The 21,060-nt window shown below is 35.4% G+C and overlaps 3 protein-coding genes across 7 annotated transcripts; all 3 read left to right on the top strand.

Moving 5' to 3' along the window:
• Positions 1–1,624: 1,624 nt before the first annotated feature.
• LOC120772897 (early boundary activity protein 1-like) lies at positions 1,625–10,590 on the top strand. Of its 4 annotated transcripts, XM_040101776.1 has the most exons (3): positions 1,627–1,656; positions 6,621–7,566; positions 8,867–10,590. In XM_040101776.1, the coding sequence occupies exons 2-3, from the start codon at positions 6,693–6,695 to the stop codon at positions 8,881–8,883; spliced, it is 891 nt and encodes a 296-aa protein (XP_039957710.1). In that variant the 5' UTR covers positions 1,627–1,656; positions 6,621–6,692; the 3' UTR covers positions 8,884–10,590. The 4 variants fall into 4 exon arrangements, with proteins under 4 accessions (XP_039957708.1, XP_039957710.1, XP_039957707.1 ...); XM_040101774.1 differs by lacking the exon at positions 6,621–7,566 and having other exon boundaries at positions 1,625–1,656; XM_040101773.1 differs by lacking the exon at positions 8,867–10,590 and having other exon boundaries at positions 6,621–7,888.
• A 2,405-nt stretch (positions 10,591–12,995) lies between these two features.
• LOC120772898 (uncharacterized protein PB18E9.04c-like) lies at positions 12,996–14,422 on the top strand. 2 transcript variants are annotated; one of them, XM_040101778.1, is made up of 2 exons: positions 12,996–13,632; positions 13,861–14,422. In XM_040101778.1, exons 1-2 carry the CDS (start codon positions 13,228–13,230, stop codon positions 14,341–14,343), a joined length of 888 nt encoding a protein of 295 aa, XP_039957712.1. In that variant the 5' UTR covers positions 12,996–13,227; the 3' UTR covers positions 14,344–14,422. The 2 variants fall into 2 exon arrangements, with proteins under 2 accessions (XP_039957712.1, XP_039957711.1); XM_040101777.1 differs by having other exon boundaries at positions 12,998–14,422.
• A 2,890-nt stretch (positions 14,423–17,312) lies between these two features.
• Positions 17,313–18,991, top strand: LOC120772896. Its single transcript, XM_040101772.1, has one exon. The coding sequence runs from the start codon at positions 17,500–17,502 to the stop codon at positions 18,931–18,933; it is 1,434 nt and encodes a 477-aa protein (XP_039957706.1). The 5' UTR covers positions 17,313–17,499; the 3' UTR covers positions 18,934–18,991.
• Positions 18,992–21,060: the final 2,069 nt, after the last annotated feature.

Raw genomic sequence — 21,060 nt, 5'->3', positions numbered from 1 at the left:
TGGGACATGGGCTTAGGAGTTTGACATGCAAACAAGTCAACAGTCATCGGCATGGAGGGAAAAAAACGAGCCGAAACCAAAGAAAGCACGCCAAAGCTACTCAAAAAGCATTTTTTCGATATTCGTGGTTTGGTGCATCATGAATTTCAATAAGGAGTTCTATTTCAACGTATTGAGGCGTTTGCGTGAGAAAATTCGTCGAAAACGGCCGGAATTGTGGAAGAATAATTCATAGATTTTACGATTTTACACGATGATAATTCACCATCGCATTGAGCCACGATATTCCACCGTATTCGTCAGATTTGGCTCCGTGTGATTTCTTCTTGTTTCCCAAACTGAAATGGACGCTCCGTGGAACCCATTTTCAGTCCATCGAAGTGATAAAACAAAATTCGCTCAAGGAGCTGATGGCCATCCCAAAAACTGCTTATGAAAAGTGTTTCGAGGGTTAAAAAATCGTTGGCATAATCTCCAGATGGGGATTACTTTGAAGGCGACAAAATAAATATTGATGAATAATTAAATAGTTTGCGTTTTATTTACAATTTCATTTACACAACTTATAGTCTACCAAAACATGTTCGTACTTCACTCTTGTATTCCTGGCTAAGGCTAAAAACGCGGAGAGTCCAAGCAAGCCAACAAACAGTAGCTAAGATCGCAGTAATATTTACAAGTTTCTAAATGTTTATTATGCTTTAGTCATTAATTTATAATATTTTTTACGTTCGCTTCATTAATTTTAACGAAAACTTTCAGTTTCAGTGTGCGCTCAGCCTAAGCAGTTATCGAAATTTCCGTTAATATGATTGCCATATGCCTCAATTTGTGTGTATGAAAGTCAAAAAAGTATCTTTTTGTGGTAAATAAAAGTTTTTGCAAACTTTTCAGATATTTTTAAGTGTTCTTGCTTTAATTGAAAGTCGAAAGTTATTACTTTTGGAACTTTAAAATGAAATGGCACTCTATTATGTTCAAAATTTATAAGTTTATAGATAGACAGATAGATTTAAGTTGGCGGTACAAGTATTTTCTTTTATTTTAAAAAGTATGTTTTATAAGTTTTTCTGTTATAGAAAACTTCTTGCTACATTGAGTATAACAATGAAAAAATAAAAAAAAAATACGAAAAGTTTTTTGTAACCCCTGTTTTGTTTCTATTATTCCTTTTTTATAAAAGATGTTATCTCGCAATAGTCAATTGATTTGTAACGAGAGTAAACGACAAATAAATTATTTTGTGAAAAATTTTCTATTGAAGGCAATAAAAACTTTCACTTCATATAATACATATTTTGTCTGCCAAAACTGTTTTATCGACATTTAGTAAGTTTGTTTGTTCACATTGTTTTTGTTGTTTAGCAGGAACCGTTTTTTATGCACTTTTGCAATTCTTGCACTTCGTGTTTTCCTCTTCCCATGTTTTCCTCCGTTAAATCTAAGCTTTGTCATGTGCAGTCTCTCGTGATCGGTTAACTTAACCACACCCACCATCTGTCCACGTTTAATTGTGTATTTGTGAAAATTTTCGTCAAAAATTTTAAAACTTTTAATTTCACTATTGTCTATGTGTTTTTAAAGAAAAACAAGTATTATAAACTAAATATTACAAAAAACATTCATTAAAAATAATTTAGATAGGAGCTTATTGAGGTAAGTGCGACACCACAATCCTGACTAAAAAAATACATTTGCTAAAAATAAGAGATAATAATTTTAGTTTTTTTGCTTTTTTTAAATGGCTGTACTATGGATCAGTTATAATTTAGTAGCTGAAAGTTGCATATAACTTACTCATATCAAATAGTATTTGGAGTAACTGCTCTGTATGTACAAAGATTAGTTGGTTGTAATCATCTAAAACAATAGCAATATCTAACAATACTTCCGCCTTTCTTTACAAAAGTGTGTTAAGAGAAAATTTGTACTTGAAAATGAAAATGGCATTAAATGCTGTGAGGAAGAAATTTTAATTATTTTTAGGGTCTTCAGCGGATATTATGAAAACATGCTGAAAACCACTAAACTAACTGTTCTTTTAATTAGAATTTTTTATTATTTTTGTTCTCCGCTATGCAGTAGATTAAGCACCGGTAGTTTGTATTGAACAGCTACAACTGTACCCATCACGAATTTTTCTAGTATGGCCTATTTTACAGTAGGAAAGATACGTTACCTAAATAATGTAACCTGCTTGTATATTTTGAAGAAGTAAATATTTTGTGTGGCAAGAATGCTTGACCTAAGTAAATATACAATTCCGAAATTGTCAATTACAATTATAAAACCAATAACATAGATAACTATAGCAATAAACGCCAATATCTTGGAATATCGAACAGTCTTTCCTACATATACAAATTGCTGTTAATAGTTGTCGAATTGACTCATCTATTCTGCAAATTTTGGTGATGGCTTTTAGTTAGCTTCCCAAATATATTTTCGTTTTATATGAGATGCATTAATTAAGAAATTCCGAGCGATCTTTTCATTGAAATTACTGGCAATATTTCAGTATTGGAATTTCCCGTTACACATTCAATTAATTATACCGTTACTTACTTTATACTTAAATTCAACAAACTTGGCCAACAACTTGCATACGTTTATTATACGCTTTCCATTATTTAATCAATACTTTCGACATAAATACAACGCTGATTAAAAAAATCACAAAACTGTCTGAGGAGTAGGAGATCTGCTGATCTTTCTATCGCCATAAAGCGTAACAACCCAATCGCAATCATTCCGCGCAGTCTACAATAAATAAAGTCATCATACGAAAAAAAAAGAAGAATTTCTTTTTATTAGACCTTATCTTTTGACACTTTTCAGAAAAAGATTGTACTTCGGTGGGTTGAATCAAAAGATCTTGGTAACCAGTTTCTGCCACATCGTTCAGATGTTAGGTGAAGATTTTGAAACCCATAAAAGTCAAAACTGCACATACTCGCTTGAATGCATCAATGTGAATTTCATTAAATCTTTCTATTTTGTGTGAATATCATAGAGTATATTTAGAAAATTTGTAGATCTTGATACTAATTTATAGGGAACTCGAAGAATATCAACGGAAATAATTTTCCGATTCACAATAAGGTGTGTACTAGATTTTATACTTGCGACACCTTCAATTATTGGATTTCCTATCAGCAAGTCAGTCAGTTTGGGTAGCCACTATGCCACTACCCATTCCAGATATCAAATCTATAATTGTATTTCTGACTAGAGGAATCACCTCACGACTTAAATGAGAAGCTCCCCCGGCATTAGATCAGCGCCCGTTTTGAATGATACTCATAAGTAGTATTTGGTGGCAGAGAATAAGTATTTCATACCCTATGCTCGCAACACTAAATAGAAAATTAATTGGATTTACTTTGTATTATCAACTTGAAATTCTAGGAATTCAATTGCTAAATAACAACAGACCTCCAGAAGACATAATCCAAGAAATGGCGAAAATTCTCAAAAAATCGAATCTGCAGAATAATATGTTTGAGACTTGTATATAGCTTCCTTTTCGGTAAAAGTTTGAGGGCAATTTATGAATCTATTATAGTAGTAAAGAGTCCAATAGCCAACAAAAATGTGAGCTCATGATGGTTATAATTTTTGCTATGGGGCATGTTTTCAGGCAACATGGACATCAGTTTTGTCCAAAGGCTTTGACATTGTACATATTTTCGTGATTCTGTTAAGCCACCTTCTATGCAATGATAAATGGTTATGACGTCAAGTATCTCTCCAACTCTCGTCAATCTTGATACCCCTAATAATATTATATAGTATTGACTGCTCAGTAAGCTTTTCTTTGAATCAGCGAATCAGCGATGAATACTACTCTCAGTAAAGCTCTAAACATGAACGATTTATTATAAATTTTCAAGGGATTGCAGGAATTTTCTGTGAGGAAGATTGAAAAGATGTGGCACTAAAACTAAATCCTATAGTTGAAGATTTCTGCAATAAATGACTTAAATGCTAAGGACTAGAATATATATATAATAGTCAATTAAACCACATATGTACTTGTTTTAAAAGGAATAAAATTTGGTATATATGACTGTAGTATAATCTTAGCTATAGCTAAATCGTCAACGAGAAACTACACAAAATAAAAGATAAAAGTCTTTATTAAAGATAGAAAAATCACAATTCTATTTATGTTTGCACTAAAATAAACTTTTTTTGACAACTTTAAACAATCGTCTGTAAATTTGAGCTTTGAAACCGATCAGATGACATTACTAGTAAATAATATAAGACCTAAGTCGCTCTTAAAGTGTAAATTTCATAATAACGTGACATAAAATTTCTACTTACAAGTTCTTACTAGAAGGACTTAGTGGACTTTTTATTATATGAAAATTCATTAAACATTTTTCTTTCAAAAGAGTTTCCAGTAAACTTTAAAGCAGAAGGATTTAAGCCTTCCAGAGCGTCTGTAGACACAAATAGCTTTGAAAGTGAAGCTTTCATTGCGTTTAGAAGAAACTACATATGCGCAAGCATTGAAAACAAATCTCGCATACACCTGCACGAGCATTTGTCTGTGCGCCTGCTCGACTGCGAGCGCTCAGCGCCGAACAACTGAGACGCGCATTCATAAATGTCAAGCTGAAAGGCGGCGTAGCAACCGACATTATGTTGGGCTTAGTTTGGATTGAGCTGGAATGAAAGCCAGCAATTGCAATAATAACAACAACACAAATAAATAGCTAAATGCGTAGGCATGATGGATTTACAAATGCATGTGTGTATGTGTGTGTTGCCACTTACTGAAAATGTATGTATAGAAGATATTGTCAGTGCGAAAGTGGACCGGTATTCGCAATATATCGAAATGTGTGTGTTTGTAAGGTTATCTAACCGCGTTTCTGATATTTATATATACACCGACATACAAGCAGCGCTCGCAATGCAATCGCGTCGGTATTTGTGTATACATACTAACACACATTTATTTCTTTTATGCCATCCGTTTATGCTTTTATATGAAATCAAATAAAAGCGCTGACGTCCTCACCGCCGCGTCGTGCGTCGTCAGCAATGCAGGCAAGTGAACCTTCCACAGTGGCAGTTGAAGGAAATTTTAATGGACTGTGGTGGGTTTTTATTTGCAACATAGCATAAATAGCGTCAGCTAACATACAAACTGACAACTGGCATCCAATGTAGATAGCTAAACATCTGCATGTACTCGGCAATAAACGGTTTTGTAATGGCGGTGTGTGTTTCTAATGGCATAACGTTAAATGCTTAAGTGCTTGTGTGGCGGCTCCTCCTAACGGATATGTGTCTGTACAGTTGCCTAAAGCAAAGGAAATACGCCAATGTTTAATATTGTTTGTTTGTGTTAATGACATTTAATAGCCGATAACATTGGTATTGAGCGGCGGCACTTGCCGAACCCCAGCACAGAAGTGTTTTGTTTGTAATTTTAGAGAATTTTCGAATTTTTAAGTCATTGCCTTAACTCCACAAGGTAAAAACTTGGAGGATGTTTCATCCTCGAAAATGCGTACTCATAAAAAAAAGAAAAAAAAATGAGTTCGGCTCAAATATTGGGTAGTCGAAAAAGTCTTTTCGTCTTTTGGCCGTTTTTTTTTTTGATTGCTTGCTTCAAACTTATCAGTTATTGACAGTAAAATATAGAGTCAATCTTTCGACCAGGCTGGATCAGTTCATAGTGGATAATTCCTTTCCAATCCCAAAAAATCTGGCTTTGCGACCATTTGATGAGTTTCACCAGGGTTGGACCATGATATTTTTCGCACATTATTATCGTATTCGATCCACATTTCGTCTCCTGTTACTATTCGCTTCAGAAATGGTTCGATTTCATTTTGTTTCAGCAAAGAATCGCAGATGTTAATGCGGTCCATTGAATTTTTCATAGACAATTCATGTGGTACCCAAGCATCGAACTTCTTTTTGTAGCCAGCTTTTTGTTAAAGGTCCAAAACCGTTTGATGATGAATATTGAGTTCCTTAGCGATGTCGTGGCTGCCTATGTCAATGTCAATCTTTTCCATAATTTCATAGACTTTTTCAACGATAGGTCGACCAGAGCGCAATGCATTTTTCACATCGAAATCTCCAGAATGGTGGCTTGAAAAAAATTTCTGGAAATCTAGTTTTGCTGGATTTCGTATTATGCAACCAAAAAACCGTAATGAAACTCGAAATTTCCCTTAAATTAATATAAAAGTGATATTAGTGGAAAAAAAGTGTTAGTTCTGAGATTGAAGCGTTGCCTTGGATAATAACCTATATCAAATTTCGTGAAGCTGTCCTGTAAACTAAAAAAAGTTTTCCTTAAACGGCTTTCTTTTTTTGAACGATCAGTGTGTATGGCAGTCCCATCTAAGCGATTCCGACAAATAAGCAGCTTTTTGGGAAGAAAAGGACTTGCGCAAAATTCCATATCAATTCCCGTATACACAGTCAGACTAACGGACAGAAAGACGGAGGTGGCTAAATCGACTAAGATCGTTACGCTGTCCATTTACATGCAAATTTTATAAGAAAGTTTTGTCGGAAACTTAATATACCCTCGATCGTTAAGCCCTCGGATAAAAGCTATTGATGCACTGTTTTCTTTGATATTACAGCAACTAAGGTGAATACACGACTTCTGAACAAATATTCTATCAGTGGTCCACTCTCTAAACTTAGATATTTAAATGGAAGACCTTTTGAACTGGATAACTAGAACAAAGCCTTCGCGAAGTGTACCAGGTATAGATACGCACCCGATACTTTCTAAGGCTCAAATTAAATACGAAAATGAGATGATTATGAATGCGGAAGAACCCGAAGAGCTCAAACCACTAATAAACAGATGGTTGGTAGAGTATCAGAATCTTACGAAGTCAGAACTTACCAAATTCAACCCGGCAACTCAAGAGGCGCTTAGAGCAAAATATATTTTAGCTAGGAAAATGCATGAAACATTAAAGGAACGTGCCATCAGGCGAAAACAAGGACTGCCAAATCCTAAACTGAATAAAAATCTTTCCGACTTCCCCGAAACACCAGAGCGGCCGAAAACACGCCATAGTATAAATTCTAATATACAGCAAAATGAGGAGAGACGAGAGCTTAAGGTATTTGTGGAGAAAGCTTTCAGTGTCATCAGCAACGCGAAAAAAAGAAATACTTTATTGGAGGAAATATTTGATGAAAAGAATGTGTCAAATAATGCAGACTCCTCTACAAGTGAACCAACTACGAATATGACGACTTCTAATGGCGACTCACACACAATGCATGTTGAGCCAAGTACAAGCAGTTCCAGCTCAACAACAACACCTCTTCGTCGGTCAAGTAGAAGGAGCACGTCGCCTCGTGTCGGGAATCCACAAAAGCGTGTGCTAATAGAAGTGAGTGGAGAAACTAACACAGGACAACGGGGCATAACAGTGCCTGTACGAAGAAGGACCGGCTTGCCCACTATTGCCAACGGCGATATCTACACAGTGATCGGTCCGAATGGTACAAGAGTACCCAGCAAAAAATTTAAAGAACTATCTTTTACGGCAGCAGGTATTACCACACGTAAGTTGCTATGTTTGGTTTTCACGGAAGAGATCCTAGCGAAAAGTACACTTAGCGGCAAGCCATCACCAGCATTTGTGGGCCGTGAACGTCCTCCTAAGATTCCATTGAATCCGGAAAAGGTTGCGGACATCGAATATTGTGTTTTGTCCCGCATAGATACGTCCAAACTTACAGTCCGGAACGTAATCACCACTAAATGTTCGGATGTCGGAAAGAAGTATAGGCACCTCAATAAGGCACCACGACCGATTGATCGAAACGAAGAATGAAGAGGAATGATCACATGACAAATACCCTTCTAATTTTTAAGTTGTAACATTATTTATAAAGAAAATTTATTGCATGTAAACACTTTATACTCTATAATTATATATTTTAAACAAAAACGATTTTCGTGCTCTGCTTTATAGTAAATTTCTTTAAATCCTTACATAAATTATGCAAAAGACGTCATTGTAAGCCCGACAAAAAATTTATAGGTTTCGTTTGTCAAAGATTGAGATAAAGACCAAGACAAAGATAAAGATAAGATAAAGATAAAGATAAAGATAAAGATAAAGATAAAGATAAAGATAAAGATAAAGATAAAGATAAAGATAAAGATAAAGATAAAGATAAAGATAAAGATAAAGATAAAGATAAAGATAAAGATAAAGATAAAGATAAAGATAAAGATAAAGATAAAGATAAAGATAAAGATAAAGATAAAGATATAGATAAAGATAAAGATAAATAAACCAACTTTTTTTATTTTTCTTATGGTATTTTCCAATTAAAATTGTAAAATTAGTAAATTTCTAGTAAGCTGACGTTAGCTTCTGTTGAAGTTAGCTTTATCGAAGTAAAAGTTAATGAAGCGTTATTGGAGGTAGCTCAGCTCAAAAGCTGGAGAGTTTTCGAGATTTCGAAATTTGATTTCTATAAGAAAACGCAAAAGCCATAAATCTTATAGTTGAACAACAACACACGATAGAGAAGTAAGCTATTGCCTAGGTAGATTTCATACCCAAAAATTACTGTAAACCCGATTCTATAATTGGAGATCGAGCAATCATCAATCAATCATTCTTTTTCGAAAACTGAGCTAAGCAATTATCTAAATAACAAAAACAAAAATTTACTATTCCTTTTGCTATTGTTCGATCAATTTTACGAACTCCTGAATGGCGAAGCTTTATAAGTATTAAATGTAACAAAGTATTTTACAACTAAAGACATTTCTCAATACAACAAACCGATACGAACACATTGGTTTCAAGGTCAAACAATTAATACACAATTTTCTTTGGAATTACAGCGCTGGAGGCGAATTAACGATTACCTGCACGGCACAACAGTATTTTACTCACCTTTAGTACGACTTATAAAATTTCATATCCATGAGAGATTGACAACAAATACACCACAGAGAGAACTCAATAGATACCAAGAAAATACTAATATAAAATCATGGTTCCTACTATAACTAAGGCTCAAATAGCAGCTGAAAACGAGATGATTCGAAATATCAAGGATCCCAGACAAATGAGAGGATTGATAAACAGATGGTTGGAGGATTATCCGAAGTTAGAGCTTGGAAAACTCAACGCAGCAGTTCAGGCGGCTATTATAGCAAAATATGAGGTAGCGGAGAGAATGGCTGCTGTTTTAAATCAGTATGAGCTCTTGCACCCGGAAACAAACTTTGATAATGATGATGTATCTTCAACAACCGACAGCGGTTATTCGGCTTCTCCAAGCAGTCTCGCTTCCACAACACCGCCTCGCGTGTCAAGCAGTGCAGCATCATCAAGCAACCCTACTAGGCCTCGCGTGTCAAGCAGTGCTGGACCAATTAGCCCAATCAGCCCAATTAGGCCAATTGCAAGTAATCCAACATTCCCAACAACACCCACACGTTGGTCAAACAGCAAAAAAATGGTGTCGCGTCGCATTATTTATGATAGCGTTACTACCAGAAGTAGTGTTATCACGAAAAATAATCGTTCTCCTCATGCGCGTTTACCAAAATTTACCTCCTCAATGCAGGCAACAACTTCAACACCCATGCGAGTTCCAGCCTTGCCCCAAGCTACCAACAATATTGGCTATACTGTGATCGGTCCGAATGGTACAATAGTACTAACTACAGACTTCAATACCTTATCATTCAGTTCGCCGGGCACGGCCACACGCAACTTGCTCTGTTTGGTATTCTCGGAAGAGGTTCTGGCGAAAAATACACTCACCGGCAAGCCCCCGTCAGCAATTAGGAAACGTGGGCGTCCTCCTAAAGGTCTATTGAATCCGAACAAGGTTGCGGATGTCATACATTGTATTACATCGCGCACAAATTTCACCGAACACGACGTTCGCTGCACAATTACCACAAAATGCGCGGATAGCGCAAAGACACTTATACGACTCAGTAAGATTTCTGAATCGCAAAATTAGAAGAAATGAAGAAGAAGCAGGAAAAAATTACTTTCAAAGAAATTTAGTTGTGAAATTGATTGCTGCTTTAATATTTTTATTAAATGAGGAAGAATATGATGTAAGAAGTATATTGCTACAGTTTATATATAATTTATATATCTAAGTTAAATTTTTAAGTTATAATTATACTATTTATAATTAATGAAGTAATAAACAAAGCAAAATGAGGGGGAAGCATGTAGAGAATACTATTAGCGAAAATTAGTTCTACGCTTGATTTATATATAATGACTTGTGAGTTATATAAGATTTGTCTCTTGATATGATATTTTATATATGGTATTTTATATATTTATGTAACATTTACTTACCCGATAATTACATTATTTATAATTAGTGATTTTATAATTTAAGTTATTACAAAAATAAGAAGGAGTAAGGAAAACGAAGAAGAATAACGGACATAGGAGGACAATTACTTTCAAGCAGGATAAGTCTAAGCAGGATTAGGTTCCATATTCCGATATGTGAGTTATATATGATTTATGTTTATTGTAGTATTTGTAAGAGTATTCTATGTAATTTATGCTATCTGCTGTATATTTTTAATATATATTACTAATGATTTGAATACATATTTTAATAAAAAGTTTGTGAGTACGAAGAAAAGTTAAGAAAAAAAGAAAATAATTTAAAGAAAAATTTGTTAAGAGCTCGATTGATATTATTATATATTATGTATTATCATTATATACATGAAAGAAGTATGATCTAAGTATACTATATTAATGTAGTATTTTATAAATTTATGTTTAATTTTCTCACTCTAAAATTATATTATGTGTAATTCTTTAAAATGTGATTTAATAAAAGGAATAAAATAAATGCTCAGCTGGAGCCGAACAAAGTAAATATCTTTGCTTTTTTACTGTTACACTTAGTTCAAGACTTTGTAATCGTTTTTACAAGCGTTGTATTTGAAAAGATACCTTTACGAAATTTGACAAAGATTAACAGTTGTTTTCAGAACCAATTATACCACATTGCCGAGACAGCTTAATAAAGCCACATTCTACAAAAATATTAGATTTTTTGAACAGCTGTTAATCATATAGGCTGTATCGCTCTACCTACAAGAACAGTGTAAGTAATCTGACCCGCAATTTGGCAGACACAACTGAAAAAATTTTACTAACGCGCAGAACAAAATTTCCATAATTTTCTTTAGGGGTTATGTGGGTTTCAGAGTTACAAAAAAGAGGTATTTTTGCAATTTTTTTTTTTTTAATATTAAGAATCATACATATATTTCTAAAATACAATATGGCATATCAAAGCAACATATTTGAACAATGTTTCCTGAAATTTTGATATAAAAATATTGAAAATTCAGACGTTGAGACCTCATCACTCTGAGTGTCTCAGAAAAAAAGTGATCTCGCCGTGGACAGCAGAACTTATTATTGGTTCATCTTAAATTAAAAAATATGCCGTTAGTACATATAGAAATTTCATGTAGTCACATTAAACGAAAAATCTAATTTTTTGGTCAATTTTGCCATTTAAATACTTAAAAAATAAGTTGTAATAGAAAAAATTCTTCATCACAAAAAATAAAAAATCGTTTTTTTTTAATTTTCAAACCCACACATTCTGCTGATACTCATGCCTTTTTCTGAGTCACTGCTGACCATAAATCCATCAATGCTGAAATTTGTACATAATGACTGAAAAGCTACCAAGCTTGTCAGTTATGACTATAAATCTAACACGAAAAAAAGTTTTATTTTTTAATACATTTATAAGTTTTAATTAAAGTAACATGTAAAATGTATTTAAAAAAGGATTGCCAATATATGGAATTAATTATGAACAAACTTTCCTGCAGCGGCCTGCAACTTTTTTGGATTCATGGATACTTCAGAATTCAAAAATGCTTAAATAACAATGAAAATTAGCAAACAATGTATTTTTATTTGAAACTTTTATAACTTACGTATATTTTAGTTGAAAAATCCTCTCTTTCAAAAAATGTTTTCATATTTGTAATACAAAGCTCAATTCGTTTTTTTATAGAATCATGTAACAGTTTTGATTTATGGCAAGATATAGATATTTGACAACTTCTCCAAACTCCTATGGATATGTGTGCTATCTCCTTTTGGTGTACTTTCATTACTTTGATTTACTTTCAGAAAAACTCTATACATTGACAGTCATTTTACTGTTCATTTAACTGACAGTGGTGGCAGTACTAAAGCATCCAGCAATGTCATTCTCACATATGCAAATATGTAGCAAGGATTATGAGTTGTAGGATTATGAGTCGAAGGTCTCTTGTGTCAGGTAGCTGTCTGCTGACAAATAAACTGCCCCATCAACAGTTTATTGTAGGATAGTTACTAGAAATTGATATTATTATAAATATTATTTTAGTATATTCTGTAGGATTATTCCCATTTCAGTGTTTTAGGACACACCCTTTTGAAATGAAAATGTCATTCTCACATAAAAGGGTTTTAAAGATCTCTTTAAGCACTGGTCATGCCGTAATCCTTACTCATATGTGTTGTAGGAAAAGGTTTACATAAATATACACAATACTGTGGATTAAAGCAATTTCTATGAACTTAAACACCACCTCTTGTCAACAAGGTCATTAAACAACAAAACCCTCGAAAAACGCCTCAACTTTCGACACAATGCTAGGGTTATGCAGTTGCTATAATTCCTTACCTTGATCGAATGCGAATAAGGCAATAAATATTATTGTTATGCTCATAATATTTGAATATGTGAACGAAATATGTACATAAGTAGGTGTGTCCGTAACATTGTACTTCGCTGAAGGAATAACTAGTTAAGTGCCGTCTTTTTTTATTGTTCTTTGTCAATGGAAGGATGGGATAACTTCACAATTACTCAAAAAGAGAGGCGGAGAGTAATTTCAATACAGAATCCTGTATTAAATGTCATGGGTGTGTCACAGGATAAAAGCTACAGGATATACAAAAGCCATTTCAATGTAGCAACCTTCAAATTTAAGATTGTCGGAGCCACAACAACAAATTTACTATTTTCTTTATTTCTGCAGCGCTTGAGGTGGATAACTGATACACCACGTCATCACGTACAACAATCTACCTGTGGACCACTCTCTGAGCTTATTTTTCTGAACTCTGCTCACTGTGAATTTCAGAACAACTGCTTTTTCACAAAGTAAATAAAATAAAGTTAAAAAGTATGGACCACCTGCTACCGATTCTTTCTGAGGAGGAATACGCAGCTGAAATCGAATTGTGTGATAAGGCCGAAGATCCGGATGAAGTAGACAATGTGATAAAGAGATGGTTGAGACTATATTTACCCGCATTGACGCCTGGTGAACTCACTCAGGAATCCTTAGATATTATTAAATGCAGAGTTACACATACGGAGATAATGACTAAACTTTCAAGAAGATATAGAAGATTGATGGAGGACCAAAAAAGCTCTACCAATCAATTAAATGTCACTGCAAGCGACACAAACACGACACATGCTGAACCAAGTACAAGTAGCTCCTGCGCCACAGCACCCCCTGCACACAGCACAAGTACACCAACATTTAACCCCCCACCAACCACGGCAAGTTCATTGCCTATGCAAATACCAAATTTGCCCACTACAAGTAGTTCCAGCGTCATAGCACCCCCTGCACACAGCACAGGTGCACCAACATTTAACCCCCTACCACTCGTGGCAAGTTCATTGCCCATGCGAATACCAAATTTGCCCACTACAAGTAGTTCAAGCGTCATAGCACCCCCTGCACACTGCACAGGTACACCAACATTTAACCCCCCACCACCCGTGACAAGTTCATTGCCTATGCAAATACCAAATTTGCCCACTACAAGTAGTTCCAGCGTCATAGCACCCCCTGCACACAGCATAGGTACACCAACATTTAACCCCCCACTACCCGTGGCAAGTTCATTGCCTATGCAAATACCAAATTTGCCCCCTACTGACGACTGTGAGTACACAGTGATTGGTCCGAATGGCACAACGGTATCCACCAGAGTTTTCCAAGACATATCATTTAAGGAGCCGACCGTGGCCACGCGCAGCTTGCTTTGTTTGGTCTTCACGGAAGAGGTCTTGGCGAGAAATACACTCAGCGGTAAGCCCTCACCAGCATTTAAGGGTCGTGAACGTCCTCTTAAGGGACAACTAGATCCGGACAAAGTTTCAGATGTCATACATTGTATTGCATCGCGCACAGATTTCACTGAAAAGAATGTTCGCACCGTAATCACCGCAAAATGTTCGGATAGCACAAAGAAGATAAAGAAACTTAAGCGGAAGCAAGAATAGAAGCCACGGTGGCTTGGTAGCCACAAATTATATGTTAAATTTTTTTATAAGGAATCGGTTTTATATTTTATTTTATGTTATCTAAAGATGGCTTATGTTACACATGTATGTATGTATGTATATGTAGATATAATTAGTTGATTTATACGTTGTGACAAGTGATCTTTGATTTGTCTATTGATAAGCTTTTTCATTTATGGTAAATTATATATTTATTTAAAATTTTCTTACTCAATAGTTATATTATTCATAATTAGTGATTTTATAATTAAGTTTATTACAAAAAAATGAAGAAGGAGTAAGGAGTAAGTTATGAGTTTTGCTATATATTTTTATTATATACTTGTATAATTAATAGTTTTAATACGTTTAAAAAAAGTGTGGATGTAAGGACAAGTTGTGTTGAAACACAAAAGAAATATTTTGAAGACAAATAAGTTGTGAGCTCGGTTGATACTATTATATGTTAAGGAAATATAATCTAATTATACTATAATAGTGTAGTATTTTATATAATTTATATATTAATGTTTAGTTTTCTTGTTCTACAGTTAAGTAATATATAATTATTGTTTGACTTTAATATGTAATTTAGTTAAAGAAATAAATGCTGCAAGTATTAAAAAAAAAACTACTTTTTGTATTGTCTTATTAAAATCTACAACACCTCTAGAATTTTGACCAAAGTTTTCAAGTTGATCCGAGTAATAGTTTCGAAGATACAGCCTTGAGAACTTGTGTGCTGGAGGCTAGTTAGGCTAAGTGCGCCGTTTTTAAACGGGTTTTTCCCGTAACTATGTTTTGAAGATGGTTGGCAAGATTTCTCGAGAACTACTCAACCGATTTTCATGAAATATAACACAAGTCTTTGAGATACAATTCTGAAAGGCATGTATGAAGGAAGAAGGATTTTGTTTCCATTACAAAAAAATTAAAAAAAAAAATATCGCGATATTTTCGCTGAAATTTTCATTTTTTCAAATCAATCATCTGATTTCCACTTTATCTTCGTCCAAGTTCTACTACATTTTTAACTTAAAGAAGTATTTTTTCACTTTAAAATATCTTATTAGGACTTATCTTGACAACGCGGACGTATATTTATAAGAGGTGTCACCGGAAATGGTGTCACAATGGCCGTGTTTCAAATATTTTTTCCAAAAATTTCAGAATTTCTTTGTTGTTATTGTATGTTTGTAGCAAAAAAAAATATTAATAAAATATTTCATTTTTTTTATGAGAAAAAAAGTTGAAAAATACCTTGTTGTTACTCGAGAAAACTCATGTAACCCCTTAAAACTTGCTGACCAAGTTCTCAAGTTCTTGTCTATAAACTTTTATATTTTTGAAAGGTATTATGACAAACGAAGTTATGGTGTTTTTTCTTATCTTTGTTATGAATGACATAACCTCAGTCGTTATACATATTTATATATTTGGCTGACTCTAATATCGATATATGCGGTATAAACTAAACTAAAGGTTATAGTATAGTCCAATTTCCTGCTAATAAAAAATACAAACTAATAATTCGTCGATATCTTCAACATATTTTCAATCACAGTATAAAAGTGTGGACAGTCGGTATTCGGAAGCTTTTATTTAGGCGAATACTTCATTAGAAAAATCCTTCACCATTAATAAGAATAGGTAGGTATTACTTGCCGCGATGACAGTACTATAAAGTGAATGCATAAGAACCTCTCAACTAAACTTTCGGAGCTCCTGGCAGGCCACTATCGATCTAAGTAGTCTTTCGTTGGAACACAATTCTCCTGCTTTTGCTCCCTTCAGACGGTTCAGTGTTGACAGTACATATCTGAATTAGTAGAGGATCTTCTTATTCGATGCTATCTACCGATCCTACCAAACTCATAGCAAAACCTTCCAAACCGTCGTCAATACTGGCTTGACCGACGAGCGCCTTTTTGTATCCAAACTTATATATTTAAATGATTCCAAAGGTTTTTTCTGCAATGTTTAGCTTTCTCTTCGAACAATTTAAGCTATAGCATAAATTGTCTTTGCTGAAGTGCATTTTGGACGCATGCTGAAATAATAATACTCAGTCAAGCAATCATAGAACTGTTAAAGATGTATTTTTAGCACGAAATCACCTCTTTTTAATGTCATATTGTGTAATCATATCACATTTATACAACCCGAGATATGGATAATCTACTATAATTGCTGTTTATAGAAAGCTTAAACCAATTCTTGGATGTAGCGATAGTTTGGAATTTAAGCTGTATGGAATCGCGAAGCCTGTATCACTCTAGGTAGACCTTAGTTACTAGGAAATGCTATTATTATAAAATATTTGAAAATATTTTATGTTATTCTCCCCATTTCAATATTTTAGAGCCCACTCTTATGACATTAAACGTAATTCTTAACGAAAACGATATGGTCTGCTTTAGGCACTGGCTAAGCTGCATTCACCTTTTCATATGTGTTGTAACAAAGGTTTACATAAATATACACAGTACAGTGGATTAAATGCAATTTCTATGAACTTAAGCACCACCTCTTGTCAGCAAGGTCATTAAATAACAAAACCCTCAAAAAACGCCTCTACTTTCAACGTAATGCTAGGGTTATGCAGTTCCTATAATTCCTTACCTTGAACACACTCGAAGAATGTAATAATATTATTATGCTATAAATATTTGGATATGTCAGCAAAATATAGAAGTAGGTGTGTCCATAACATTGTACTTCGCTCAAGGCATAACTTATTAAGTTCCGTCTTTTTTATTGTTCCTTGTCAATAGAAATATTGGGTAATTTGAAAATTACTCAAAATGAAAGGCGGAGAGTATTTTAAATGGAGAATTCTGTGCTAAATATCATGTGTCACAGGATTAAATAAAGGATATGCAAAAGACATCTTAATGTAGCAATTTTAAAATTTAAGATTGTCGGAACTAGAAGAATAAATTCACTATTTTCTTTGTTATTACAGCGCTTGGGGCAAATGCGCGACTACCTGAACAGCACGACGTCCGGTGCAGCATTCTACCTGGCTGCGAACGGCCTATAAAAGCTGGTGACACGGCCAACTATGGTCACAGTGAATTTCACAGCCACTCGAGATTGACAGCAAAATAAACGGAGAAACTACAAAAAATATTGAATAAACTAATACTAGAAACTATGGACCGCCACCAGCTTCCGGCTATTTCTGAGGAGGAGTTCGCAGGTCAAGTCGAATTGTTCGATAAGGCCACAGATCCGGATGAAGTAGACAAGTTGTTAAACAGATGGTTGGAAATGTATCTACCGCCATTGAAGTCTGGAAACGCACTCGACGAGGAAGCGCAAGAAATCATTAAAATTAGATATGCATATACGGGAAAAATGATTAAACTTGCAAAAATATGTAGAAGAATCATGGAGCACCAAAGAACTATGTCGTTAAGAAATGTGTTATTAGAACAGCGCCAATTAAATGTCTCTACGAGCGACTCATATAGAACGCATGCTGCACCAAGTACAAGTAGACCCAGTGTCATTGTCCCTGCTGGTTCAAACAGAGAGCAGAGCATGACGCCTCGCATCATTTATAATGGCAATTACTGCACTAACAACAGTATCATCAGAAATTCAGTTATAACCGGAGTCAAAACCCAACCGAACAGCGGAATGGGTGGCATTCAATCCATAGCTGCATATGAAACTGTTGCTACAAGTTCAGGAACATCACTCGTGACAAGTTCAACAACGATGCAAATGCCAATCTTGACCAATGGTATCAACAGTACCAACAGAGTGGAGTATAATCGCGCTTCCAGCACCAACACTTCAATTTTTGCTGCCACACAATCTATGACAACTTCAATGCCCACTCAAAACAACACAAACAATATTGTTGACAGCAGTAATATCAGAAAATACATAAACAATGGAGAAGCCAACCAATCTACAAACACAATTGAAACCGTTGGATCTGTAGCTGCCTATGAAACTGTTGCTACAAGTACTGGAAGCAGTATCGGTATTTCTAATGCCATGGAAGTCGATCGCACTGCCAGCACCAGTACACCGGTTTTTACCTTCTCTCAACCCGAAATAAGTTCCACCTCTATGCAGATGCCGATCGTGCACAATGGTATCCGGTTTTCGAATGCCGCAGAGAATAATCGCGTTACCAGCACTGGTACAGCCATCTTTAACCCCACACGACCCGCTGCAAGTTCAACGCCTATGCAAACACAAAATTTTCCCTCTACTGACGACTCTAATTACACAGTGCTTGGTCCGAATGGCACAACAGTACCCAGCGAAAAATTCAAACTCATATCATTTGAGGCTCCGTCCACGGCCACGCGCAGTTTGCTTTGTTTGGTCTTCTCGGAAAAGGTGCTGGCCAAAAATACACTCAGCGGCAAGCCCTCACCAGCATTTAAGGGCCGTCAACGTCCTCCTAAGGGACAATTAGATCCGGACAAGGTTGCCGATATCATATATTGTGTTAGACAGAACACGAATTTATCTAAGAAGAATGTACGTACCATAATCACCACAAAATGTGCGGATAGCACAAAGAAACTGAGACGACTCAGTCAGCCACCGAAAACCATTGACTGAATTGAAAATTAAGCAGACGCAGGAATAGAAAGCCGCGGCGGCTCCTTAGCCACAAATATTGTAATATATGTATATATTTTATTTATTTATTTTATTTATTTAATTTATGCACCTGGATTTGAGTTTATATTTTATTTAATTTGATGTAAATAGGATTTATGTATATAGATGTAATGGTATCTTATATAATTTTTTTCCATAACACGTTTGTATATAGTTACAGATTTAATATTTATAAAAAACAAAAAAACTGTATATAAAAGCTCTACTGGAGCGCCAAAAAAACAGAATTTCTCAGTGTTTTTAGTTCATAGCTGATTTAACGGGGTTTTCCATCCATATTTTTCCCCGCTGTTTTGAAATTTCTCTTTAGTAAGGTTTGCCATTTAATCATGGAAAGATATACGATCCAACAACGAGTCGAAATTATAAAAATTCGAAACTCGGAGTCAGTGACCTGAACTTTAAGAGCGCTACGTGTACTTTATGGTCGTCATAATCGTCCTGTCAGATCAACAATTGAGCGTCTTGTGGAAAAATTCGATTCCACAGGCACAGTACAAACCGTTATCGTGCCAGTGAGACAAGCAAGTGCCCGTTAGTCTAGAGAATATTGCCGCCGCTAGGCATCAATTGAGGAAGACACAAACCAGTCTCTCACACGTACGTCGTTCTCAAGCGTTGGGCATCTCTGTGACGTCGTTGTGGCGAATTTTGCGAAGAGATCTTGCCCTACATCCTTACAAAATCAAATTGGCCCAAGAACTGAAGCCGCTTGATCGTCAAAATCGTCGTATGTTCGTGAATTGGGCTGAGCGACCACTTGAAATTGATACAGATTTTCATCGAAAAATCATTTTCAGCGATGCGGCTCATTTCTGGCTAAATGGCTTCTTTAGTAAGCAAAATATGCGTTATTGGTCAGGCAGCAATTTACACGTACTCCATGAATCACCATTGCTTCCAGAAAAAAGTACGGTTTATGAGTCGGCGAAGTCATTGGGCCGCTCAATGGAAACCGAATATTTTGGGCCCAAATCGGATAGTATGTACTTGGACAATATGTGGTTCCAACAGGATGGTGCCAGAAGCCACACAGCGAATGTCACAATCGATTTATTCGAAACCAAGTTTGGTGAATGTGTTATCTCACAAAATGGCCCTGTCGATCGTGCGATTTGACGCCGTTAGACTGATTCCTGTGGGACTACGTCAATTCTTTGCTAAGAAGCCAGCGACGATTGGCTTCATACGCTCTGTAGATGTGCGACGGTCTTTTATACACGCCTAGGAGCTCTGGGCATCATAACGAACAGGCGTCTCTAGTTATATAAGTGGGACTTGAAGGTCGTTTATATCAAAGAATGTGGCAAAAACGATTATGCACATAGTTGCTGTAAGGAATGTACCGGTGAAGGGTATCGTAGCATCGGTGTGGTCGAAATTATCTTATTTTATTTGAATTCCTAATTTGAGTAAATTTTCGCTTTTGCCTCTCGAGCTTTATTTCACTTTTAAAAGACACTTATTGCCCAATTTTTCGCTTGCAAAGTCCAAACGGAAAAAATTTCATTTCAGTTAGCAGCGTGGAAATACATAGAAAAGCGGACTTAAAAAGGAAACAATGACAAGCACACAAGAAAATGTCTTTCCTGCAGAATTTTTGGTGCACAGTCAAACAATTATAGAAAATAATTTATGAAATAAAAACTTTACTAACTGCATTAGAGTGCCCGCTAAGGGCACGCGCTGCACAAAAACAGTAAAAAATTCAAATAGTTTGCTGTCGTTCGCCAGCAGTAAACAAAATGTAGGGAACTTCGACAGCAAGCAATCGCCTCGTTCGCCCTGACTCCTCATCCTTTTGTCTTTTATGCTGTTGTTTTTTTCTCCTTTCTTTATAGTTCAATTACAAATGCGCACTCCCGCCCGAAATCAGTTGCTGAACTCTACCTTTTTAGAAACTTCGTGCCACTCAATTCAATTCTAGCGCCCAGTTGACCAAGTCGCTTAACTTTTTTGCCAGCTACTGTGCTCTGCGTCCCCTTGTTTGGTAGACACGATGAGTGTTTGCCGCGTCGCAGTTCGTAGATGGCTGTTGGCCGGCAGCGAGTGCTTGCGTTGCCA

The sequence above is a fragment of the Bactrocera tryoni genome, chromosome 3 (genome assembly GCF_016617805.1).
Source record: "Bactrocera tryoni isolate S06 chromosome 3, CSIRO_BtryS06_freeze2, whole genome shotgun sequence".
Lineage (NCBI taxonomy): Eukaryota > Metazoa > Arthropoda > Insecta > Diptera > Tephritidae > Bactrocera > Bactrocera tryoni.
This window is presented reverse-complemented; position numbering and strand designations above follow the sequence as displayed.